The sequence below is a fragment of the Lethenteron reissneri genome, chromosome 16 (genome assembly GCF_015708825.2).
Source record: "Lethenteron reissneri isolate LAM-NWPU_2019-01 chromosome 16, ASM1570882v1, whole genome shotgun sequence".
Taxonomy (NCBI): domain Eukaryota; kingdom Metazoa; phylum Chordata; class Hyperoartia; order Petromyzontiformes; family Petromyzontidae; genus Lethenteron; species Lethenteron reissneri.
In genome coordinates this window covers 13,030,125-13,056,950 of record NC_083794.1, presented here as the reverse complement: position 1 = coordinate 13,056,950, position 26,826 = coordinate 13,030,125, and the positions used below count along the sequence as shown (strand labels likewise).

Below are 26,826 nucleotides of genomic sequence, written 5' to 3'. Positions count from 1 at the left end.
CCCATCCCTGGGTGGGCTTCGTCCACCAGGGCATCCCGTGTACTGACAGCCCGCGCGAGTCCTCCTTTTGATGCTTCCCATCACGCTCGTTGGTTTGGCGTTTGGCTCCGTGCTTGTTGACAAGTGGGGCCACTCAACCTTAACCCTCTTTATGTATTTGTAGAGGAAGGGGGGGAGGGAATAATTAAAGGAACGATATGGTAATTTTGGTTTTTCTTCTGACATCCCGACTACTCCTTGAATATGACTTTGGTATTGACACGGCTAATTAATTAAATATCCTTTAGCTAATTTGATTTCCTCCACTTAGTTTTTAATGCAAGCCAAACAGTTAAGTATTGCTGATACGTTGTGCACACTCCGTGTTTGGATTGCGTTTCTGCCCATACTTGCCGGTTTAATACCGTGGCGTAATTATGAGAAAATGGTTGTCTCGGTCAAACTATGCCATTGTTATGCGTGGTCACGAATTCCACACTCCCTGCGTTCATAACTTTGAATGTGTCCTTTGTAATTTTCTGACTGCTGTGCCGATTGTGTGAACAAAAAATGTATTCGTATTAATGAGCGCCCTTCCGAGATGGGGCTCTGCTGCGGTGTTTTTATGCAGCGGTAATACAATTTGTCCAAATAAAGCTCCGTTTGTGAAGCACCTTTTGTGAAGCTTCACTTCAGCGCTGCATTCTACTGACAGTTGTCCCGTGGTGGGTTTTGCATGGATTTTTTTTTAAACCCAAATGTGTTTTGGATGGATCCTATCTTAACTCATTTTACAGAACCGCATGTCTTTGCTCTCGCGAGCTGTAAACAATTGGGCACGCTAAAAAATCCATGGTTGGGGGGAATGTCCCAAGGAGACGTCATTCTTTTCCCGTGCGGCAGCATTTGTCTCTGCCCTCCAGCCACGCGCACCTGCTCGCCCGCAGGTTTGGATTGCTGAACAAGCGCAATTGGATTTCCAGTAAAAAATTCTGTTCTCGAATCCAATGGGAGACACATTCTTGTCTTTTACACGCATTCATATAATAATTCTTTTGTTTCTTTCCCGCACCTTGTGTCCTTTATAAGCATTCCCCATTATTCTCGCGGTGTTAATTTCTACAATATTAATTCCTTTATTTTTTTAATGACGTGTCCTTATCGCTCCATTGTTTTTATCCTGGTTGTGAAATGTGAATATAAATTTGTTTTTTTTTAACATGTCCACTGCACACGATATTAACTGCTCGATCGGCAGCTTTCTTGCTGTGCGATTTTTTTGAAAGGTGTGGTTACTCCCCATTCCTTCCCAGATGTCGCGGACAGCTTGGGGGGGAAAAATAGGCTAAAATAACCTCCCAGGAGGGGTTCTGTAGAGCTCCCTCCTGTGGAGACACACTTTATGTAGGGGTGTCTGTGGCACTCTCCGATGGGGGGGGGGGGGGGTCCTTCTGCCAGCAGTGAGCCAGCAATTAATTGCAGGGCTGCACCTTTGACTTTATTCGGTATTTAAACTGCAGCTTAATGCCCAAAGTAGTATCACGTTTTGTACTACAGAATGTGGCACGTACAGAATAATGAAGGTTTTTGTTAAATCGTGTAAAATATTAATGCTAAATTAAGTAAGCTTTGTCACGTTAAAGAAAACGTGCCAGTTAGTTGCAACTTAATAAAAAAAAATATACGCGAAAGCGTTTTCGACGTATGTACAGTACTGTATATACAAATACCATTTATTGTTTTGGAGGTGCCGTGCATGTGAACCGGTTTCATATCCAGACTAGGTCCCCCCCCCCCCCGTTCTCCTCTAAAATTGTGCGCCGACTTGGCTTTTGGAGCGTGAGCATCATTACCTCATTTGTTTGACTTCGCCCTCGCGGGACGTCTAAAATGCCACTTATATAATAATACGTACGGGGATGATTGATTCGTCTGCTACTGCTGCTGCGGCGGCAGCGGCTTAGCAGTGCGATCACGCGCTGGTTGAAAAAATAAATGTTCGTCCCAAATAAAAAAAACCGCGGTGGCTTTTATCAGCTGGCTCTCTCCCACGCGGACGGAGGGGGGCACGCGTGCACGCACGCACACAAACCGCGTTGCTCAGAGGGCAACCCGATGCCATCCGTCTGCCTGTCGTTGCGTCCATCCATCAGCGAGTAATAGCCAATTGCACCGTTGGCTGTGTGTCACTGGGGATGGAACCACTTGCGAGATGTGTGGGGGGGGGGAGTGGAAGAAGTGTGGTGCCGTGGAATCGTCAACACGCGTGGGTGTAGAGCGAGGAGGAAGGGGGGGGGGTATTGACGCTAGGAAAGTGGCAGTCGCCTCATTTGTGCCTCTTAGTTTTCGCATCATTCATGAATGCCTTTTGGTGTTGCAGCGGGGGGTGGAAGGGATCTTTTCTAACCGCCGGGTCACGGCTTTCTCATTTGGTTTTTGTTTCATGTGCACAAATGTAAACTGGCACCTTTTTTTTCAAATTTACATGCGTCTCATATTTTCGTCACTGGCATGATTTTTTATGTTTAAAATGCACAACGAAATACAATTTTCGATCAAAACCACTTCATCCAACTCCCCCCCCCCTACCCTTAGCAGTCCACCAAGCAAATACGAGGGGGGGGGGGCATTGTTAATGTTGGACGCTAAAAGCAAAGCGGGGGGGGGGGGGGCAGAAATGACGGTGGCCAGTAAATATTTCCAGCAAGTTGCCCATCTTTGATCTGTAATTCTGCCAAACCTCGTCTCTTGATTTTCTCACCGCTGCTTTCATTTGTTCGTTGCTCCCCTTGAAGATGGTAACTGAAGCAGATGGCAGACCTGATTTTTTTTCGTGCAGGCAGGCTTGCAATTGACACCGAGGGCAGCTTGACGTGCTCCGCTGCCCACTATTTTGCGCTAGAAATGCTTTGATTTGCAATTTGTTGCTTGCCCAACGGGGGGGGGGGGGGAAGAAAAGCTTTGCAGAATTGTCGGAAGATTCTCGTGCGGCCCAAATGGATGATGTGGCCAACGAGCTTGCCAGAATCATTTTGCCCCCTCCTGGCTTTACGCCTGGCTCGATCTCCACGCCCACGTCTCGTTATTTCTGGGGGGGGCATTATCAAAGCCTGCCATCTGCTGTCAAGTTGATGTTAAAGGCCCTGCGTCGTCATTCTTAAGCAATGTTAATGGTGGTCGAAGTGGTCCGCTTGTGTACATACTGTAATGTTGAGCCATTGGTTTTTGGCACTAAAATCTCTTTCTGTCTCGAGTCCTGGCAATACTGATAAGTAGATCAAGTGAAGCGTTTTAGATTTTTTTTTAACAAATATATATTTTCTATTTTTTATGCTCCTTTAGCAATTACTACATTGAAGTGAAATAAGTGTGGAGAGCTGCAAATATTGTAGTTTAGTTGAGACCATGATTATTGATTAGATATAATCTGCAGATTGGCAACGGTCAAGCATTAATAAAGCATTGGACTTTGAAGGCTACCGTACAAGTCTGGAAGGGACATTTACCGATGATCAAAGCGAATGACTGAGTAGCAACCAAGGAATGGAATAAATGCATCCTCGAGGAGGAGCTGAAACTATGAAATCGGCTCTTGTACAGATGCCGCGTGGCTTACGCCATGGGATGGTTGTAAGAAATGACGACCGCCTTTTTGGATTGGGCTTTTGTCATGCGTGCATTGACCGTGGCAGCCGATTTTTTATTTTCTCCCTTAGCTTTAACGCGATACCTAATTGTAGTGCACGATGATCAATTGCGTGCCGCGTTTTGATACGCCCAGCTTGGCAGTGCGGCAATGACCAGCGTGCATAATAGTGGGCAGAGCAAAGGAATTGTACTTTAATTGCCTATCGCCCCACCACTGCACCACATGACTGCGACGTACATTTGTGCGTGACGAATGCTTTGGCGCAAAGCAGAACATAACTTTTTTTTGGCCGGTGTGCTCTTCGGAGTTGCCGCCTTGGGGTTTTTTTTTCTCCCCCCCCCGCCCCCCTTTACATCCTCAACTGTCGAACGTATCTACGTGCGTCTCAGCTGTTGGTAGTCCTGAAGTTTGGAATCGGCGAAATTGACATTGGCTGCAGTGGGGTGGGGGCCAAGGGGGTGGAAACTTTTTCCCCAATCCTACGTCTGCATTTAAATGCAGCAGTGCTTACTCGGTTCCACAAGCCTGCACTCCATCCTCATCCTGTCAGTTATGCTTGCAGGCCGGTTTACTGGAAGCTGCTGCCATTTCACGCCGCGGGTTTCGGGAGCCGTGACGGATGATCTAAAGCGACGCCTCCCAGAGGTCGGAAGCTTCCTGATGCTTCCCCCCCCCTCCTTCCTGAAATCTAAAATCCTTAATCCCAGCCCGTTCACTATCCAGCACGGCTACTCGTTGAGTGCGCGCGGTGGGTTGTTGAGCCTTCTGGTTGCCGATCCAGATTCGTCAGCGGCAATGTTTTGAGGGACGGTTTTTTTTTCCTCGGCACCGGAGTATGAGAGGTGCAAGGTTGTGCTGGTTTATTTTAGGGGAAAAAAACAACTAATTTCTGCAGAGGCCTGGTCTTTCAGTCGTTTATTTTCCATAACCAATGGGCAGTACACGGTCTGCTTTTTACATTATTTCCAAACAATTGCAGGTTTTCAGTCCAGTTGTATTTGACACTTTTTATAAATCTGGCAATTGCATTGTGGTTGACTTAAAAAAAAAAAGTTCGCACTCGTTTTAGTTTCTACTGGGTTTGTTTTGCCCAGAGTAACGCATGCATCTGTCTTTTATTCTCCATCTCTCATAATGCCTTGTATTCACAGGACACACCCCGGTATTATCACTCCCCCCCCCCCCTCCATAGCCAATGTCAAGCGCTCTGCCCTGAAAGTTCCTGCCACACGGTTTTTTGAGTGACCTAAAGTTACCACGATATAATTTTCCACAGTACGACGCAATATGACATTTTCACTGATTTTTTTATCGCTGTGTCTGTTTATCCTTTGTAACCGTATTTGCATATGTTAATCACTGTGCATTGATGCACTTAGGGCACCTTTTTAAAAACAATTGCATAAGAACTGCAATTCGGTGAGCAACAATTCTTATGACTGCAATGCGCTTTTGATTTGAAAGCTTTCATGACTGCAGAAATCCATATTCTTTGGTTCTTTCAGTAAAGTTGCGTAGTTAGAAATAAAATCCAAATCACGACGTTTCGATCGCAACACAAGTCTGATGGCGACCGCTTGTGGTGCGATCGAAACGTCGTGATTTGTATTTTATTTCTAACTACGTGACTTTACCGAAAGAACCAAGAGTATGCAATGCGCTTATCGGTGATGTGGCCACCCTAGTGGTAATGAATGATGACGGATCTGGTGGCAATGGGCTTGAGGCGATGGCAATGTCTTGAATGCCCATAAGAGGTTTTTGGGTTAAATCGCATAAATATACGAGTCGTTAAACCCGACCAGCCAATTTAGTAAGGTCTGTCACGTAAACAAAACATGTCAATTTGATACTAACACGCCACACTGTGTTGCAGAGAACCCACAACATTTTACTATTCGAGGTACGACGTTTTTTCCAGTAATTGCGACCAGCCCACAGTTTAATGCCTTCGTCCAGAAGTGGCTTGTTCATGGCTGCAGCTGCCGGTGATTGATGACGATTTTCTTTTTTTTTTTTAATGGCTGCATTGGTACCCGACTTGTGCACCCTGGCAGGGCGTCGGCAAGCAGACATTCTTTGCCGGCACGGCTCACGCCGGCCATGGAGGTGGCGACCAGCAGCTCCGAAGAGAGCTTCCAGGCACTCAATCACGCGGAGCAGATGGCTCGCCGCATGGAGGGCTACCTGCGGCACAAGCAGCTGTGCGACGTGGTGCTGCTCGCTGGAGATCGACGCATCCCCGCGCACCGGTGCGGCCTCCCGTGTGTGTGTGTGTGTTTGTTGTTTGTTTGTTTTGCACGAACCCGTGCACATATCGAGGTAATGACCTTTTTGTTTACAGCCGGGTGAAATGAAGCCTGTTGTGTGTGTGCGCGTTGCTTCTTTCGCACCGTACGTAGCCTCCCGTGCTAATCGGCAGTGTGAGGAAAGGACAGCAGACAACACGAAGCAGTTCTAAAGAAATTCGTTTTTTTATCACCACTCCCACTGGCTTCCTAAATGCAGAAGCAACGATATCTCGTTGCTTGTGCAAAGGACCTGAGCGTTGAACGCCTCGGATGTTTACGGTGTAGAAATTGATTGGGGAAACTGAAAACATTTCTGGTTTGCAAGCAAAACGCCAGCAGTTCACGTGGGAATTCGGAGACAAATTTAAATGGCAGTGCAAAGTATCGAAGGTTGGTGTGCGAGCTAATTAACTTGCAGAACAAGAATAACGTAACATCAGGGATGGTTTCTATGCACAATTGGAGCGGTGTACAAATGAGGATAATTCTAATGAAAACTAAGTAGCTGTTATCGTTGCTTGTGTTGCATATTTCTAAGTTTTTTTTTATTTGAATGTATATTGCTTTCGTGTACAGCAGGATTTACTTTAAAATAATAATGGAGCACAGATTCATTTTCTTTATTCCATTGGAATATATTGTAGGTGGTTATCAGTCATTTTTAGAGTAATTATTTTTGTTGCTGCCAGACTTGTTTTAATCTCTAAATTTAAGGACTCCTAAATGCTATAATTCAAAATACATTATTACCTCGAAGCCCAAAGATCGACAAAGTAACAACACCTGTCTTGCTAACGCATTCATTTTAAACCTTTATTGATGGCCTATCGTTGGAAATGTTCACCGTTGCATTTTCATGATTTTTAATAACTGTGGCTAACATCGCGTGGGGGGGGGGGGTCGAGAGGGGTGAAAATAAAACGTACGCTCGTCAGATTGATCCGTTTGCGCAACCTTTTCCTCCTCGCTGCTCTGTTTTGTTGTACGACAGGCTGGTGCTGAGCTCCGTGTCCGACTACTTTGCAGCGATGTTTACCAGCGACGTGCGGGAGGCAAAGCAGGAGGAAGTGAAACTCGAGGGCGTGGAGCCCACCGCTCTCTGGGCCCTTGTGCAGTACGCCTACACCGGTAACAAATACGTGGCGCTCCGACCACCACACGTTTTTCACCAAGTATAGTGTCAATATTTCGATTTAAAGCTTTCGTGACTGCAGGGATTCATCTTCTTGGTTCTTTCGGTAAAGTCGCGTAGAAGAGAAGTAATAAAATAATAAAAATAAAACGTAATAATAAAAATAAAACCTAATAAAATAATTCTCACGAAGTTTTGGCCACAACGCAAGCAGCCGTCCTCAGGTGAAGACCAGGTCTGTCGGGGAGACGGCGTCTGAATGAAACACCACCACGCTTGGAGCGTATATTATTTTATTATGTTTTATTTTTATTATTTTATTACTTCCCTTCTACGTGACTTTACCGAAAGAACCAAGAAGATAGTGTCAATAGTTTGCGATATGATCATTATTCATAATTGGTTTCTCCTTGGGTTCGATTGAGTTGGTAAAATCCTACTGCTTTTACTTTCACCCTCTACCACCACAGTCAATAAAAGCACGTGGTGACATGGGCAAATATATGCAAAGTTATTTTGGTTTATCAACAACTGGAAAGTTTTTAAAATCAAGTGCAATGTCTGTCGCCATCCTTCATCCCTTTTTTAAATTTTATGCTCCATACTACTGCTTCTCATCTCTCTCTCTCCGCTGCCTTGTCGCACACGGGCAGACTTTAATTTGGTGTTGTGTGTGGCATTATTAAGGTAGTGGTGAACCGGATAAAAAAGAAAGACCGAGGTCTGGTTGTCGCCCAAAAGTAGGTCAAGATGAGCTCGTTGTGGTTTTGATAGTTAGGACCAAAAGAAAAATAATATTTTGGTTTGGGCTGTTGATGTCCCCCATGCCGCACAAATTGGCAATTGCATTCGGGTTTGGGTGTCTTCACAGCTGCGACCCAAATTGCAAAGACCGAGCAAGGCCAAATACAAATGATCATATTTCACAGTAACGTGTCTTGGTTTTTTTTGTAAATGCTTGCTTGGCTGTTTATTTTGACTTAAATTTCGTGACTGCAGAAATTCATTCTTTGGTTCTTTTCGGTAAAGTCGCGTAGAAAAAAAAAGTAAATACAAATAATAAACAGCAATAAAACACTAATGTAGACTGCAGCCTGGTTTTTAATCGAGTGAGTGTACTGGCAGTCTATAATGTAGACTTTTATATTGGTTCTTTCAGTAATAAGAAAACAAACCATGACGTTTCAATCGCAACGCAAGCGGTCGTCATCAGGAAAAGAGAGGTTAGCCTCTAAAGACAAACTGTTTATAAAGGTTTAGAGAGGCGCATAGCCCAAGTGTCGGCAGCTTGGGCGGGGAAGATAATGTTAATGTAAAAGAAAAACAAGCAACTATACCAAAGGGCTGCCAGGCAATCATTGCACCTCGCTCCACTCACCCACACTGACGGTGGAGGTTGACAATAAAACTCAAGTCATGACCCAAAGTGGTTGATGACATCTTTCCAATGATTGCTGAGTTTATAACCATCCTCTTGGTTGAAGTTGTCTATATATGGATGGCTTCATGAACGAATCTTTTATGGCCAGTAGGCTTGCAAAGTACCATCGTCTTAGATAAATCAATTTAATGTGAGCCAGCCGCATTAAAATATTGATCAGCCACGGCAGAAGTATTGGTCCTACTTTGATTCAAATCTGCCTTGTGCTCATGTACATGGTCAGACATGTCGTTTACTTTCCCCAATGTAACTGCTACTGCAGATACAGCTTAGTTTGTCGATGCCGGGATATTGCATGTCAGGAATCTTGTCCTTCACAGATAGGATTAGAACACGTATTTTATGTACCGTGTTAAATCGGACCTGGATCTTCATGATTTAGGAAATATTTTTGGTTACCCCTGTATGTATGGCAAGCTGATGGTTTTGATTGGATCATTGGATGGCTCTTTCCTCTGGTTGGGGGTGATGGCTTTGCAGATTGTGTCGTCTGAAATATCCATTTGCCTTGAGAGCTTGGTGTACGTGTTTTTGAGTTCACTCGTTAGGTGTTAATGGTTGGTGATGCATTGAGCTCGATGGTGTAGCGTTTTTATGAGAATTCTTCTGGGATGGAATGTGGTGGGTTTTAGGTAGGCATCAGTGTGTTACTTTCTTGTAGACAGACTGGCTCATTGAGCCATCTGGTCTCTTTGATTTAGGATATCCAAGAAAGGTAGCATGCCATCCTTTTCTCTACCTCCCATGGTGAATTTGATGGCTGGGTGTATGGAATTAATGTGGTTTGAGGAATTGTTTCAGAGCTGGTCAGCCACGTGGCCAGATGACAAACGTGTTTTATCCACGTACCTCTTCCACAAGGACGGGTGTAGAGTGGATGCCTGGATGGCGCCCGTCTCATATATTTGCCACTTAAAATATTGGCTACAACCGGAGATAAGGGAGAACCCATTGGGGTGCCTTCAGTTTGTTTTGTAGACTGTTCCATTCCAGGTGAAGTATGTATTGGTGAGGTAGTGTCTCACCAGTGTGGTACATCGGCATTCAATCTACATCGAAACTAACTCGCAAATCACCTGTCCCCAGGTGATATGTCTTTTAATTGACGATACCAGGTGAGCTGAGTTAAGAACATAATAGGTGGTCTTACCAGTGAATGGTTGCAAGGTCTTGGACAGTTATTGGGCCAGTTTGTAAGTGGGTGAGCCAATGGTGGAGACGATGGGACGAAGGGGTGTACCTTATGCTATGGGGACCTCATTTGCCAGTAAAAATATGATAATTGGTTCTTTACCCTTCTATCTGGCAACAAAACTGACACCTTTTTACAAGGAGTCATGTTTGCATAGACCGCAATACCTGCAGTCATAAATACAAACAAAAGACATAACTCTAATGTGCACTGTCCTTGAAGTTGATTGGTCCACACCCGAGACAGCTTTCCTTAGAGCCTAGTCTCACATGGGTTGGACCAGAAGATGCCAAAAGGCGCACAACTCAAAGACAATGCACGATCAGAGTATGAGAGCTCGGGGAAAACATCTACACTATGGGGACCTCATTTGCCAGTAAAAATATGATAATTGGTTCTTTACCCTTCTTTATCGATTTTTGGCAAGCCATAGAATCTGGGTGGTCTAGCAGCAGAATATTTTTAAGGAAAACCGTTTGGTCTGTTCAATGAATGAAGCTGAATGGGTGATGATATTGTTCGTTTTTGTAACGAGGCTGTTGGTGGGATCTCTTAAAAGTTTTGTGTAGCTACCATCATTAAGTAGGTCCTGAATTTTGTTATTGTACGCGTTTTTGTCCGTGATGACCGTGGCATTGTCCTTGTTGGCTGAGAGGATGACTATCCCTCCTTTTTCCATTGAACTCAAAACCGCTCATCCTTACTGATGTTGCTGACTGGTATCTTAGCGCTTTTTAGGGTTGCAGCAATTTCAGATCTTGTCATGTTTGCAGCGATGTGTCCCAAAACCCTTAAGAGCTACATCGACCTGGGCAATAATGTCATCCACTGGTATGTGTTTTGGGGGGGTGACCTTTCGAAGTTCAACCCATTAGCCAAAACCGATTTTAGACCATTTGGAAATTGGGCTATTACTCGGATTAATCACAACCTTGTCAACGTCTAACTTTTTAACGTGTTGATCTTGTTTCTTCTTGGAAAGGAGGTTGAACTTGGAAATCAGGTTATCTTTACATTTATCTGACATTGTTGCGGCTGAAGCAGTCGTGTTATCTACATGTTCCCAATCAGATGTAGACATTTTTTTTCCTGTCAATATTAAGTGTGATTTCAAGAGTCTTGTCTATAGGCTAGTTTACATTTTAGATTGCCAGTTCACTCACTCTACATTCGTGGTTTTGTTTTTTATTTTCTTTATTCTTATTCACCTCGTTTTTTATTATTATTTTTCTATCCATGTGACTTTACCAAAAGAACCAAAGAATATGGTTGTTTATACGTTTTTTTCTCCTGCTGTTGACAGCTGGAGGATTTTGACCTGCTTGTGCTATGGTCCATGAGGCTGGGTGCTGTTGAATTGGCCAGAGCTGTCCTTTGAGCAGTTGCCAACTGCCATTTTATAATTTTCAAATGAGGTTCTCCTTTATTCAAGCAATACTTGGCTCCTTAAAGTGACTCATTAGCATGTGTGCTAACTTGGTTAGACATGTTTTGGCATTGAGGGCATACCAATGCCACGGGGTGCCATGCTGTTTACATAGCCCACTGATGAATGTTGCAGTCGCAAACATTTTCTCTGGCGATGCCGCATGTCATTTTTCTTTGTAATTTATCGGTCAGCTTCTCCCAGCAGGCAAGGCTGCGTTGGCTGGCTGGATCGTGTAGCCAGCATGCCCAGCCACCGCATGCCCAAGCAACTTCTGTTTGGCTGCATAGAGGGGGCTAAACGGGCACGATATGGGCTGGAGAAGAGATGGACCTAGATGCGGTACGAGAGAATGTGGAGCTGAGAACTTGCCGAAGACTGGTACCAGCAGTGTCAAGATTAGCCGTTAACGGAGGAGGCTTGTGAAAGACTCTACTGGGCAGTTGGAGGCAGTTCCAACAATGGAGGGCAGAGAGTGATGCTCACAACAAGCGGAGTGCTGGGTGACTAAAATGCAGCAAGTTGGCACAGTAAGGGGGTGCATCTCCCGGTCATCTGTCGGCCAACCAATGGTACCTGGGTCTGTCTTGTCAACTGTTGGCAAGCCTTCGACACTTCACGTGACTTCTATACCTGACCTGGCACAGACGCCGTGGTGACATCCGTCACTTTGTGGCGAATGGCGGGTATCGGTGTATCGGTATTGGCACGCAGTTGATGCTCTGGTTATTTGTTTAGTCTATTTAGCCAATCGTAAACAAGTGGATTATTTTTTTGTCCAATCCATGAACTGTATTCTTCGGAGGGGTAATATTTATTTTCATATCTAATGTGAGCCTTTTAAAGGAGATCCCCTCTGCTTCGCCGTGCCGATCCACAATGTTCTTTAACCTTTTCGAAAGGTAGCACTCCTTTCAAAAAGGAGTCGTTGGTATTGTGGGATGAGGCCGTTGGCTGCTTTCCAATTGAGACGCACGTTTAAGTCTTGGGCAGGAGGGGGGGGGGGGTAACAGTCGGTCAGAGCGTGACCGTTGTACGTAATTGAGAAGCACGTGTTTGGGGTTTTTTTTGGGGGGGGGGGGAAGACTCGATTGCCATTTCAGGTTTGAATAGAAACACAAGTGTGCTCATTACGCACTCCATTGAACGTAAAATACACTGTAGCAGCGGTGATTTGCCGCGTGGCTGCAAAAAATGTATTCTCCGTTCCTTCCTGACAATTCTCTCGTTGGCCTCTGCTTGCCGTTTTGGGGAAAATGCCAGTGTTTTCATACGCTGAAAGTCCTTGTCAACATTTTAACGTTCAGCAATTGCTCGACCCACTCCTTTGTTCTTTTCGAGGCGTTTGTTTGACCTGGCCAAATGCAACCGCTACCTTTATGCACGTGAACTCGCGCAAACTGCACGTGGTAACACCAGCCCCCCCCGCCACTCCCCACATAATGACATCCTCTGATAAAGACAACACAATTATATTTTTAGTAAATTGGTTATTTCGCAAAACATTGTTTCCACGTGCGTTTTTGAGATCCCATGGGTGTGATTTATAAATCATGTTCTCCTGTACTTAGGTCCAGGCAACAGACGGGGTCAGCCAACTGACAAATGCATCTTCTCCATAATTTATTGTGCTTTAAAAAATGTAAAAGCTGCAAAAGGAGCAGCTCTGAATGCCTCAACCCACATGCCCTTGTGCGGTTAAAGGCTCCCAGCTGCTGTTGCCACTGGAGGGATTTTTCTTTTGAAATGCACGCATTTTTTTTATAAAGGGTGCTTTAATTAGCAAAATTTATTTGCATGAAATGACAGCGTAACCTTTACGTTTTGGGGGGGGGGGGGGGGGAGCGGTGGGGGAGGGAGGGGGTACGTAAAAAATAAGCCCCAAAGAGTACAACTTGCCCTAGCGTTTGACTCTGTCACATGACCTCCGAGGTCACTGAAATTAACCCCCATTGATGTGAAGAAAGCCATGTTCATATTTGAAATGTTGTAATAACTGCTCCTAATGATAGCCGGGAACAGATAATGGCATTTCAAGAGCCATGTCTCGACTTGCATATACGTTTGGCATATTATTAAACCTTAGCAAGACTAGGCCCAAATGAATTTTTATTTCAAATTCCTTACATGTCATTGACTTTCCATGTTCATGTGTGCATTGAACACTTGCTAAACCTATTGCTAAATTGTCAAGTCACCTTCATTATAAAAGAAACACCTTTTTTATATTACATTCCTAAAATGAAAACCGTGGGTGGAACGTTGGCCAAGTGGTTGTTGCACTCTGCTATGAACCCAGCGATGATCTTAATCGGCCCTGGGCCTCCCTGTGAAGTATGATCGATTCGACCCCCATGACCGACGGCACTGGGAAGCCTTCACCCAGCATGGAGTTTAACAAAGGGCTGATATAGTGATATGTTTTTACCCTTTAAACTGGTACAAAAACTGACACCTTTATACAAGGTATCATGTTAGCAATAACCACAACACAAGCAGTCAAAATGCAAACAAAAAGAAACAACTCTGATAATGATATGCACTGTCCTTGAGGTTGATTGGTCCACACCCAAGACAGCTTTTTTTTAGAGCCTAGTCTCCATTGGTGTTGGACCAGATGACGCCAAAAGGCGTACAACTCAAGAACAGCGCATTATCAGAGCATTGAGAGCTCGGTAAGCATTTGCACAATGAGACCTCCTTTACCAGTGGCAAAATATAGTGATAGGTTTTTACCCTTTCAACTGGTACAACACCATGTGAGACTAGGCTCTAAGGAAAGCTGTCTCGGGTGTGGACCAATCAACTTCAAGGACGGTGCATACATTATCAGTTATGTTTTTTGTTTGCATTACGACTGCAGGTATTGTGGTCTATGCAAACATGACTCCTTGGAAAAACGTGTCGGTTTTGTTGCCAGATAAAAGGGTAAAAAACCAATTATCATATTTTTTCTTTTGGCAAATGAGGTTCCAATGGTAACAAAGGACTGTCAAGGTACTGTTTTCATTTAGTCGGTACAACTTCGTATGGTACCGAGTTGTAGGCATATCGGTGACGAGGTCCGGTATATGAACATTTGTAGAGAATGACAATCGCACCACGCATATACTTCCCTGATTGTGGACGGTGAAGTGCTATTTAGGGCAGATATGTGACGGTCCCATGTGGTGCTGTTGATAGGTCGACTGTCAACAATGACGACGGACAATAACAGTTCCACAAATTGCAATTTACTGCACATGTAAAGCAGGCGGTTTTTCGAGTCGCAGTGCGCGGGGGTACGTGACAAAGTCGCATAAGAGACCGTTGTTACCACGTTCCAATGGTAACTATCAAAACGCTGGCCACTCCTACAGGCGTATCAGAGCTTAGGAAGAAACACAGGGTTGTTAGTTTATTGAAACATGCGGTTTTTAGACCGGTTTTCATTGCACTGTAATCTGTCCATGTTTTTTTTGTGTGCTGGCGTCAACCACCTTTTCACATACTCTGTGCCTGACATCGTTTTGTTAACAAAATCCTTTGGGGGCGGGCGGGAAACATCGCAGGCCGCCTGGACCTGCGAGAGGACACCATCGAGGGCCTGCTGGCGGCCGCGTGCTTGCTCCAGCTGTCGCCCGTGGTGGAGGCTTGCTGCGGATTCCTCATGAAGCAGCTGCACCCCTCCAACTGCCTGGGCATTCGCTCGTTTGCCGACGCCCAGGGCTGCACCGACCTGCACAAGGTGGCACACAACTACACCATGGTGAGCGTCTGTGATTGCCGTGGGTTCCTCCCCCCCCCCCCCCCCCCGAGGTGATGGGCATCATAGAAGGGGAGGGGGGAGGGGGGAGGTGGCAGGGGGTAGAATTCCCACGGGTGTCTCTGCTGAGGTGCGAATAATACGTTTCCTGTAATTGACTGAGTGATGGTGGCTTTTGGTACGGTTCCCATATCTGTTGGCCTATATATATACACACGTATTAGGAATGAGATTTAGATTTTTTTAAATCTTGGATGTTTGGCTATTTAGTCCCGTTTTTCAGATGGCTATTTTTATGTTTATATAAATAAGGTATGTTTTTTAATAACATGCATGGTTTGTCTGCTAAATGTATAATTACTTGAAATGCTAATGGTTTAATTACATTTTCAACACATTTCGTTTTCATAAAATCTTTATAATATTTGAATTTATGGAAATTTGACGTTGCACAAATAACATCGTGTAACCTGTTTTAAAACTGCAAAACGGTAAATTCGCGCGGGTATTGAAGCACAACCCTGCTTCCCACCCCCTCCACCACACTTACCTTGAGCCCAGATGTTGTGATCGTGATGGGCTTCGAGTCAACCTGAGCGCCACACCTTTTTGCCTTGGTACACACAGGAGAACTTCCTGGAGGTGATGCGAAACCAGGAGTTCTTGCTGCTACCAACGGAGGCGGTCGCCGACCTCTTTGCCAGCGAGGAGATGAACGTGCCGGGCGAGGAGACGGTGTTTCAGGCGCTCATGGCCTGGGTGATGCACGACGCCGAGACACGGCGCCACGTCCTGCCGGGCCTGCTCACTCACGTACGCCTTCCGCTGCTCTCGCCGCAAGTGAGCCTGCGTGTCTCCGTGTGTATGTCGCGAGAAATAACATGGCCTGGCACGAGCACAGTGGTGACGTTGCCGCCAGCTTGGTGGCGAATGGCGGTTGTTGTTGTCGTGAAAAACGAGGGGAGTGGGTAGTGTAGCGATTGGCGCGCTGCGCTCCACACCTGGCGACACGAGTTCCATTCCCGGTCACGGCTGACACCAGTGATTTATCTAAACCTGTCTTGGGCCTCCCCTAGGTCGACTCGGCCTCGAGTGACGTTCTGGTGAGGTGTGTATCATATCAGCGCTGGGGAGACGAAGGCGGCTGGGCATAGTGTTGGCCACCCCCCACCCCTTCGTGTGTGGTTCCGACCTTCATAGCTGCTCTCTTAACGGAACTTGCCAAAGAGTCTACGCTATACGGGGGGGGGGGGGGGGGACCTTTTTTCTTTGTTGACATGTAAAAGGTGCAACCCTGCAAATTGCAGGCATACACCACTACTGGCGGAAGGGCTTCTGCGAGAGAAAGCTCTGCTATTTTGGCTCTCTTCTACTCTGGCCAGATGCCTCGGAAGCGATTGGGAGTATCCACACTTTACCTTGCCACACGCAAACCTCCCTTTTTGGCTAACTCTTGTCATTTATGCTTCTGAGTGGACAGGCTGGGATGGGGTGGGATTTAAAACCGATTTGGCTCCCGGTGATTGTTACTGTCACTTCGTGGCCCATCGAGGCTAATGTCCTGTCTCCTACGTGTGCAAGCGTTCATGCACAGCTGTGTGGGTGGATTTGCAAAAAAATTTCTGCCGTTTGTAATGATCTGGTATCAAACACAAATTATCTGATGCTGTGTTGTCGGTGTACAAACAGACCCGACCTCTCTAGCCTATCTCTGTGCTGCGAAAAAGAGCAATTTCTCAAAACGTTGCCTATTGTAGGCTTCATTTTTAAGGCTTTGTTGGTATCAAGTGCTTGAATAACATAAAACGTGTACATAGTATTTATTCATTGCCACAGAATACAATTCATATGGTATTTAAATGCCACACCATCTCAAGGAGCTGTACATTAAATAGTGCTCCCTATTTCATTTTGAGAGGGCTAGTCGGTCCTATTTGGGGGGTGGGGGGGGAGGGGAAAGAAACGTCTTGAACCTGGACTGCAACAGTCGACAGCGTAATGGCTGGGAGAAGGAAGTTTCCGACTAATGGTGCAGTGGAGGAGAATAGACGACCTCCCACTGAGCGCAGGTTGAATGGTGGCTTGGACAGAGCCCTGGTTGCTGGAGTGAAGAGTGGAGGGGGAAGAGTGAGATGAGGGAAGAGGCAGGGAGAGTCCTGTCGAGGGGGGAGGTGAGGTAGGCAGGGGTGGGGGGTGTGAGTCTTATGAAAATGTACACTTCCAGCTATCGACACACGCGTGTTACCGATGAGCACCGGAAAGATTGCCATTCGGCGCGTTAACTTTTATTGCAAGATAGGCACATGGTAGTTTATGCTTTAATTCGTTTGTTTAAAAAAAAAAACTAGGTCCTCGGCCCCTGCAGTTGTGTTCTTGCAATACTATGGCACCGTGGGATGTGCACACCGGTACTATTCTTTAGACTCCACAGGCGTGTGGCAATGTCGGCGTGAATATGCGCAAACGCACGGGCGCCCACGCGTTTTGCGAGCTGAGCAGATATGCGATGTTCTACGAGTACTTGTGGCACGTTCTTTTCTCATCTTTGTACACCCAATTTCAGGGTGTCTTCCAGCAACAGGATGCCACGGTGACCTAGATGTTAACTACCTCGTCTGGTATACAGGAGGTCGTGAGTTTGATCCTGACTTGTATATTTGTAGTTTGCATGTTTTCACCGTGGCCACGTGGATTTTTATGTGGGTCCTCCAGCTTTTTCCTCAACATTTAGGAACATTTGTTTCGAGTCTGCTATAATTTTCCACATAAGCAACTTCGTTGAGCTATCATTTGTGACCAGGTCGCGTATGAACGAGCTACATTGCGCAGTGGGCCTTACCTGGTAAAATAAATAAAGTTTAGTAACAACCTTTGTCTTCCCCCCCCCCCGCCTCACTGCCCTTAACCTTCCCCCACACACACTTTTACCAGTTCCTGGGCGACCTGGAAAGCAACCCATTGCTGTGCGACGATGTGGAGTGCCAACGTCTTTTGCTGCAAGCCATGAAGTACCACCTCCTTCCCGAGCGCCGCCCAGCCATGCAAGGGGCCTCCACTCGGCCACGAAAATCCACCGTGGGGACCATGTTTGCTGTCGGAGGAATGGACGCCACCAAGGGTCAGCTGTGTGAATTAGGAAAAGGGGGGGGGGCAGTCGGGTAATTGGGGCGCTGGTATGAGAGGGTGAGAGAGTGGCGCGAGACGGAGTGAGGCTGGAGAGGGAGATTAGGTTTGGAATGATGCTTCTAAAAATGTCAGCAGCGTGCCCAAATTTAGATTTCTGAGACGTTGGCCATTTTTTGTGCTCGCGTTAAAGTATGCAACATGGCTCCCACCATTTTCTTCTCCACAAGCCTTCGCTCGACCAAATATTATCCACACTGAGCAGGCAAATCTGGTATGCACCGTGCAGTGTGGTCTTGCTGCGGGCTAGCCTTTGTTCTAAATACACGGTTTTTGAATCTTTTCAAAAACTTTTACTTGGTGGCCTGGAAGCAAGGTTTCAATGAGAACGGTTTGGTTTGATCAATTAATGTGGTTAATGGTTACTCCGACTACACAATCCGCAAAGCCATCACTGCAACCATGAAGGACCCTCTTGAGGAGCCATTCAAAACCATCACCTTATCCTACATTGCGGAGGTCACAAAAAAGATCTCCAAAATCTTGAATAAACACCATCCAGGTCCGATTCAACACGGTACATAAAATCCGTGATCTGGTCTTGTCTGTAAAAGATGTGATTCCAGACATACAGTACCCTGGCGTCTACAAACTAAGTTGCCTCTGTGGTAGCAGTTACATTGGAGAAACCAAACGACATGTCTCGGACCGCATTCGTGAACACAAAGCAGACCTAAAACACGGTAGGACCAACATCTCAGCCGTGGCAGACCACTGTTATAATTCAGGTGTGCTCACATGACATTGACTTCTCCAAGACAGAGGTTCTCTGGAAGCCATCTGGCTACCAAGAGAGATTTGTTCATGAGGCTATCCACATATACAAACGGAGACGATTTCAACCGAGAAGATAGATTCTGGCTTGGCAATCATTGGAAGGATTAATTGATTGTGTTCACGTTTACGGTGACTTTCGGACCGCATTCAGTTCTTTCTCTCCCCCCTCCTCCATTCTGAGCATGATGGACTCGTCTGTCTGAACAACTGCCAGTTGCTGTCCGTGGTGCTAACGTTAAGAAAAAACCGCCACTTTTTTCAAATTTTCTTGCTGTGGTTTTCACACCTGATTTTGAGTTGCTTGTGTTGCAATCAAAACGTCGTGAGACTTAATTTGTTTTATCTTTATTATTTTATTATTTCCCTTCTACGTGACTTTACCGAAAGTACCAAGAATGTGTAATAAGAGTGCAAATAATTATAATTAACACCATCAGCTCTGAAATCGACTGCTGGATGAACAGTTTCCAAGTCATTGCTATATCTAAGTGGATTCTGCGATCGAGCACCCTATACACGTTTTGAATTTCATTGCTCCACCTCTATGGACGTCATCTTAGATGTGTTTTCATGCCTTGCCTGTTGGGCTATCATCCCTTATCACGATGTGTCCTGTCCAAGCCCACTTACTTTAACTTTGCAGGTTGAATTTTGCCTTTAACCTGTCTCCATTCTATAAATCACATTTATTTTTCTCCCTCGATGTAATTCGCAGCACGCACTTGTCCACGCTTCCTTGCACACTAGTTGTTGGTGACCATATTTTATCGTCGGTTTTTTTTTTTATTATATGATGATATCGGTAACTATTTCATATACCTGCATCCCACAATCGTGGTAACTGACCACGGTGAACTGCAGCGACGCTTTTAGGTACCCCCAACTCTCGCCGCACGCGTGCGTGCGTGCATGCGCGCGTCAAATCGGGTCGCATCTTCTTCGTGGTTGAGACCTCGAATCAATTTTATTGCGGGTGTGAGAAACGAATTAATCCACCCACGCGCACACCTCGTAATCCACCCCGCGACAGACCGCTTGGCCAAGGCGTATCAATGTTGGCCAGTGGCACGATGCGCTCACCCCCCCCCCCCCCCCATCACATGTTGTGCGACGCGATTGAATTCCCATTCACGTTTTTAAGTGAAGGAAGGGGGGGGGGGAAGGCGTGTGGGGATGAAGTTGAGGGGGTGGGCAGGGAGGCGGTTGGAGGGAGCGCTGCGAATTAATTTGGAGGGATTAAGATAACCTCCCAGCGCAATGACAGCTCCCCCACCACCCGGATGACTGATACGGTTGTTGCTCTCGCACCTCGGGTGCCTTGCTCCTGTGTGCAGCCCCACATTACTATTGATTTTTTGTTTTAATGGAAAGGGATTGCTGCCCTTTGTGACTATACTCGCTTAGAATTTATAATGGGGGGGGGGGGGGTAGGTGAAGAAGATAAAAGGAAAAGAAAAACATTGGGTGCTCTGCTTGCAGAGCCACGATTTGGATGTTAAGAGTGATGCACCAGCACATCTGCTCTTGGTTGCCACTATCAGGTCGGCCAAATATATCCCACAAGACCCAGCCCCCTTGGGGCATGAGAAATGGATGCAGCTTCCCAGGGAAGCACGCCCAAAGGTGCACATTGCTCGGTCGCCGTGTAGGCGTCGCCTCGTGGCAGTGTGCCCAGGTAGCGCGTTGGATCTGCTTGTGTCCCCCCCCCCCCCCTCCCCAGGGGTTTTGTGAACGATGGTGTAGTTTGGGACCCAGATGGAGATTTTATCCTAATGAGGTGCTCATTATGCTTGCATATATGAGGAAGATGCTGTTGGTGTGGGTGTTGGCAAATTAATAATCGTAAATTTTGAAGTCCTCTCTTTTTTCATCTATTATTATTGGATGGTTTTAAAGTTGTGTGGAACAGTGCTTTTCTGCAAAAGATTAAGTATTCTATTAAACTATTCCCATACTTATGCAAAATTAAAATGTGAAAGGTCCAGCCATTTCATATATTTTTTTCACTGTTTCAGAAATTATGTAATTTTCTCTTCTCACCAAACTGGGGTAAAAATAAGCAATTGTATAGCTGCAATTACGCTGCAAAAATTAAAGGTTACATTTTGAGCATCGGCTAATTGCAAAGTGGGCACCCAATTTAAAAGTAGTGCTACAAAATGAAATGTTGGCCACCTTCGGTTTTTTAAGCAATGCTCATTGCACCAACCGAAGAGAAAAAATTGTGTGCTTTTATATATCGTGGGGACGGTAGTGGAGTGGTTGGCACGCTATGCTAAGATTCCCGCTCGCAGCCAACATCTGAACCGGTCCTCGGCCTCCCCTAGATCGACTCTGCCTCATGAGTATCTGGTGTGGTGCGTACACCGCCACGAGGGAGACAAAGGCGGCCGGGCGTGGTGTTGGCTTCCCACCTCCACATGTGCCGTGCTGGCCTTCATAGGTGCTCTCTAACAGCACTTGCCCTAACAGTCTGTCAAGGCTATACGGGGGATCTTTGTCTTTATATAAAGCAAATATCCAACCATGTTGGAACTTCTTGGTTCTTTCGGTAAAGTCTCGTAGAATGGGAATAATAAAATAATAAAAATAAAACATAATAAAATAATTCTCACAACGCAAGCAGCCGTCCTCGGGTGAAGAACAGGTCTGTCGAAGACAGTCTGAATGACACACCCCAGGCTTGGAGCGTCTATGAGACCAACAGTTTCCTCTCATTCATTCATTTTTTGTTTCACCACCTTACTGCAGGTGAACATTGCACTTCCCGTTATGCCTTTCTCCCGCTGCGAAACTTAATCATTCGCTTGGTCTCTTTTTTTCCAAAATTCTTCGCTTTGCTTAATTTCGTGAAACTTGTCAACCCTTTACCTTATAAACCTTCAACTAGTGCTGTTTATTGCTGGCCTTTGGGATCTGTGCACAAGCCAAGTATTATAAAGCAAGGCATGGAAGCACAATTTATATTATAAACGTTTACTTGCCTACAACATTCTGACGGAGAATCTAAACTCCCTACCAAGAGGACTCTGCTAAGTTTCACAGTCGGGAGCATTGCTGTGCGTTTCCCAAGTTAGTAATTTTTAGGCAACCTTTCAGATTTGACAGATTGGACCACATGGCCCTACGTTGCCTCTTGAATAACGTCATGGGATTGGTCGCGTTCGCCTTGCAGCAAACAGGGCGGCGGGTATTTTATCTTTACGTGCTGCAGTATTAACCAGGGCGGCCGTGGGGCCAGTTGAGTGGGGAGGGATCTCCAACTGCAAACCTCTGCGGACAAAGCGGCGTAACGCTTAAAAATGTTCTTCCACTGCGCATGCAGGAGCCACCAGCATCGAGCGCTACGACCTGAGGACCAACACGTGGACGCAGGTGGCCATGCTGAGCGGTCGACGGCTGCAGTTTGGCGTGGCCGTGCTGGACGACAAGGTGTACGTCGTGGGTGGGCGGGACGGCCTGAAGACACTCAACACTGTCGAGTGCTACAATCCACGCACTCACACCTGGAGCGTGCTGCCGCCCATGTCCACACACCGGCACGGCCTCGGTAAATGGGATGGCCTGCGCGGCGACCAAACTCAAACGAGTTGTGCGGGAACCGGTGTGCTTTTATTATTATAATTTTCTTTACGAATAATGTGGTGTTATGTGTAACGTAGATTGTCGTACCTTGTGAAGGGCGGAGGGTGACATCGTCCGGTCCTTGTTTCGTATGCCACGAGTATAGAATTCGCAATAATACCTTGGCTATGTAAAATTCAAGTCTGGTGGGACTTTGACTATTGTGTATTTGCATTATACACTATATATTGTAAATATAGACAGACGTACTAATGCATTTCAGAGCTTTGACTCTTGCACTTTTTTGATTCAGAATTTTGAAGGCAAGGGTTTCTAGATAGTACACATTTCGTGAACGTCGCTATCCATTGAGGTTGCCAGGTGGCCATGCGATGGCAGTGCAGCACACGGCTTCGTGAACTTGACTACTTCTCTCTTGTGTGCGCACCTTGTCTGGGTACCTGCCTTTCCTAATCGTGCACAATACACGCTTTAAAAAAAAATCTAGAATTGACCTTGCACTGCAATGCAGGACCTCTCCTATTTAATCGGCATTTAATCTCAGTGAGGCTTTTTTGCATATTTGTGGGAGTGGTGGTGGAGTTTCGGGGTTAGCAATCTGCGATATGAACCCCCGCAACCTGGATTAATTGGTGCAGGACAATCCCTGTACACCGTCCGGCACTGCCCACTATGATAAAGTATGGTGAAACATCCCCAATGCCTGACACAGCGTGGGGAAATCTTTGCCCAGCAGTGGACTGATATGGCTGTAAAGTGGTGTTTACATTCCATTATTTTTATTTGTATCCAACAGGTAATCCTGTTCAACTCTCCATTGAGTTGTCAGAGCATCCATTCCAGTTGATGACTATTTTCATTCCCCTATGGTTCGATTTCTTTAGCTTATGGGTTAACACCTTGGGAGAAGAAAAGCAGAAATAATTTGTTCAAATTGGTCCACATTCTTAGGTTAAAAGTGAAAAAAATCTCCCAAGAAGTATGGTAATTCTAATCTAGGACTTGAATCTATTAACTTGAGTGCCATCTCCTGTCCAAATGTGCTCAACGATAATGTGTACCTGTTCATAAACGTGGGGTGCTGAACAGAGCCATAACCATCGTTGGCTCATCACTGGAAGAGTTTTATCAATGGGAAAACTCGGCTTAAGGTGAATCTGATAACAGTAGTGCAACTTGTAAAAGTGTTTTGTGATTAAATGCTTTGTTTTAAATTGGACGTTAAGGTGTTTTTGGTATCCCGTTGCTTTGGTGGCCTAATGAGCTTAGTGCTTGTGGCAGCTCTGTTGTTTATCGGTGAGAAGGAGATAAGTGTGCAGAAGACTTCTTCCCTCCTAAACCCTAAGCACCGACCCTTCCTCCGTCTGTTCAGGCTTTTAGAATGCCAAATGTCACCAATGACTTGGGGGGGGGGGGGGGGGGTGGGGGGATTATTGCGTTTACATTTTTGCTTTTTTAAATATTGCGACATTTTCATTTTATGACAATTAATAACGTCGAGGTAATGTTCATCATGTGACAAACATTTACGTGTAAGCAGTGGGTGGTAAAATACTATACCCCCCCCCCCCCAAACTGTTTGAACCAAAGGTCACGGCCTCGTGCTTTGTTCCCGCGTGCTCTCACGTGAAGGGTTTCACTACTCTGCTATTATCCGAATGCACACTGTCCCGTGATTTGGTACCGATGGCATACTCGATGATAAAAAAAGCACTATTCAACAAGGCATTACTATTTGGCATAGAGGAACCAAATGTCCATTTTTATGATCATTGGTTTTATTTTAATGTTTTGTCTGTAATAAAATGTAAAAGTAATTGAATATGGCTGGATAATGTAGTGGTTAGTATGCTCACCACTGAGGCTGTTTGCGTAGGGTCAGTGGCTCTATTCTCAAAAGCCCTGACCGAGTAATGCTTTAGAGGATTACCAGAGCACGCCGCTCTATTAGCGTGGACCTGAATGTACGGTGCTAAATCCATTGCGATTCTCTGTAGCTTAAAATGCAAATGTTAAAATGAATTTCAACCAAATTACAAAGAATGCTCTCCATCCAAATTTAACTTGCAAACGAGATATTTCGATGACTTTCCCAGCTGTTTACAAAAGTAAACGAGATTGAATTGCATATAGTTCACTCTCTTATCCCTGGGCAGATTATTCCAGTTTCAGATTATCCATGCTTGCAGAATATGTAAAAGTATAAAAGCATATTTACATGCGTGCTGGTAGAATTTTTCAGATTCGCCAAACTGATCCAGGGACACTGATTCATTGCCCACGTCGATCCCTAACATGTCAACAAGTAAACCGATTTACTTCTTTTTGAGAAGCAAATAAAAACAGACGGAGGTCGCTCTTCACCCCCCCCTCCCCACCCAAATGCTCCGGATAATTGACAGTTGACCTCTGAGCGGCACCCTCACGGCTGGGGTTTTCAAGGCCATAACCAATCCGTGAAACTCTGGCCTTGCAAGATATTGGAATCTGGCTCTGGGGTCGAGCAGGACAAAGGGTCTTGGGTTAATCATTTTTGCCGTTTTTAATGTTGCATCGGTAAGCATGCGCCCGTGAACGCGTAACCTTTTTGCCTGCCGTGTGTGTCTGGGGGCGTAGGTGTGGCTGTGCTGGAAGGGCCCATGTACGCGGTCGGAGGCCACGACGGCTGGAGCTACCTGAACACGGTGGAGCGCTGGGACCCGCAGGCTCGGCAGTGGAACTACGTGGCCAACATGTCCAACCCGCGCAGCACCGTCGGTGTGGCTGTCCTCAACGGAAAGTGGGTCGCATTGACCGTCCGCGTGATGATTGTTGGAAATTGTCGGCCGTAATTTTGGAATTTGTTCGCGTGTATCGATTTCTATTGAAGGTGTAACGATGCACCCTGTAGATGGATTAATATTGATTCTAAAGCTAATGATGCTTGCATCGATTACATGGTTTTTTTTAAGAATAAGCGTTTTTTTATTACTATTCATTATGGCAGTACAACAATAGTACATTACTGTACTTCGATACTTCATGTCTATGCTGTCCACAGTTTACCCACACTATGGGCGTTTGGTCAAAATAACCCCACGACCGGTACAGGGAGGCTGTCTTCGAGCTGTAGATTGACCCCAAGTAGGGATTTTTACGGTTTTATTTTTAGTTCGTGTCACTCCTTCGTCCACATTGCAATGAATGCTAAGATGACCGCTTGTGTTGCGATCGACACATCGTAGTTTTTTTTGTGATTTTTATTTTCTTTTCTTTGAACCTATCTACGTGACTTTTACCGAAAGACCCAAGAATATGAATGCTATAACATCCACAGCAATTATTTAAAATAGATTATCGAATCTAATTGTAACTCCTGAAAGAGTCGACTCCCCTCGGGTGAATTGTTGAACATTTTTCAAAGAGTCGTGGTGATTTTTTTAAAATTAAAAAGCAAGTTTGCTGTTTGTTTAGAAACTTCATAGATGTGGCAGCACTGCCATGCAAAGAGAGACGGAGTTTTAATGAAGCTCAATGCAGTGTTTATTGACGGTTGGATTTATTTGCGTAATTGGCCACAGGGATGAGAGAGAAAATCTAGGAAATCAAATCCGCATATCATTTGCACAAGTGGTTGGTATAACACCTGGTAATGTTTAGTAGTGTTACAAAAAATACATTCAATTTGTGTATCTAATTAAATTTAGCAGGTGTGTTTTTTTAAAATAATATAGATGCTTTTTTTTTTCCTCGCTACTCACGGTTGTATGCTGCATGTAAATTAATGTTGGGCAATCGACAGTAATCACGGATAATGCCAGTTGCAATTACTTTGCCACGATTGGGGCGCTTTTTAAATAACACTAATAACATTACGCAGTCGTGGCGTTTTTGTGACCTGTCGCTTGTGACCCGGGGCACACGCTCTGCTCTCCCCCCCCCCCCAACAGGCTGTACGCAGTTGGCGGCAGGGACGGTAGCTCGTGCTTGCGCTCGGTCGAGTGCTTTGACCCGCACACCAACAAATGGACGGCGTGTGCGCCCATGTGCAAGCGCCGAGGGGGCGTGGGCGTGTCTGCCTGTAATGGGTTCCTCTACGCTGTGGGCGGACACGACACGCCCGCTTCCAACCACTGCTCGCGGATATCCGACTGCGTGGAGAGGTACGCATGGCAACTTTTTTTAAACGTTCTCACATTTATGCGATTTTTTTATATAAGACGGTTGTTACCTTGTGCAACGGTGGCTATGGCATCACTGTAATGCAGCACTGGGGGTAAGGCTTTGGTGGCTTTTGACGAAGGCGGTACAGAAAAACTTCGAATCATCTTCATCTGTGACATCTCCTCGCACGTGTGAGTTTTTCTGGGTGTGCGCAACTTCTTCCACGTGTATACAAACTCAGATTAAAAAAAAAATTATTTAATATAGAGGACTGCAGAGCTTT

General features: G+C 45.6%; 1 protein-coding gene across 7 annotated transcripts in view; it reads left to right on the top strand.

Moving 5' to 3' along the window:
- The window catches only part of LOC133343006 (kelch-like protein 5), a 60,613-nt gene that overhangs the window by 29,347 nt on the left and 4,440 nt on the right, over nt 1-26,826 (top strand). For 6 of the 7 annotated variants that reach the window (XM_061552431.1, XM_061552427.1, XM_061552426.1 and 3 more), the window contains 8 exons: nt 5,686-5,880; nt 6,911-7,047; nt 14,662-14,858; nt 15,483-15,695; nt 17,787-17,973; nt 22,141-22,365; nt 25,017-25,179; nt 26,330-26,542. In XM_061552431.1, coding sequence (XP_061408415.1) covers nt 5,686-5,880; nt 6,911-7,047; nt 14,662-14,858; nt 15,483-15,695; nt 17,787-17,973; nt 22,141-22,365; nt 25,017-25,179; nt 26,330-26,542 — 1,530 coding nt within the window. The remainder of the gene's footprint in view (nt 1-5,685; nt 5,881-6,910; nt 7,048-14,661; nt 14,859-15,482; nt 15,696-17,786; nt 17,974-22,140; nt 22,366-25,016; nt 25,180-26,329; nt 26,543-26,826) is intronic. The other variant, XM_061552429.1, reaches the window with a different exon arrangement.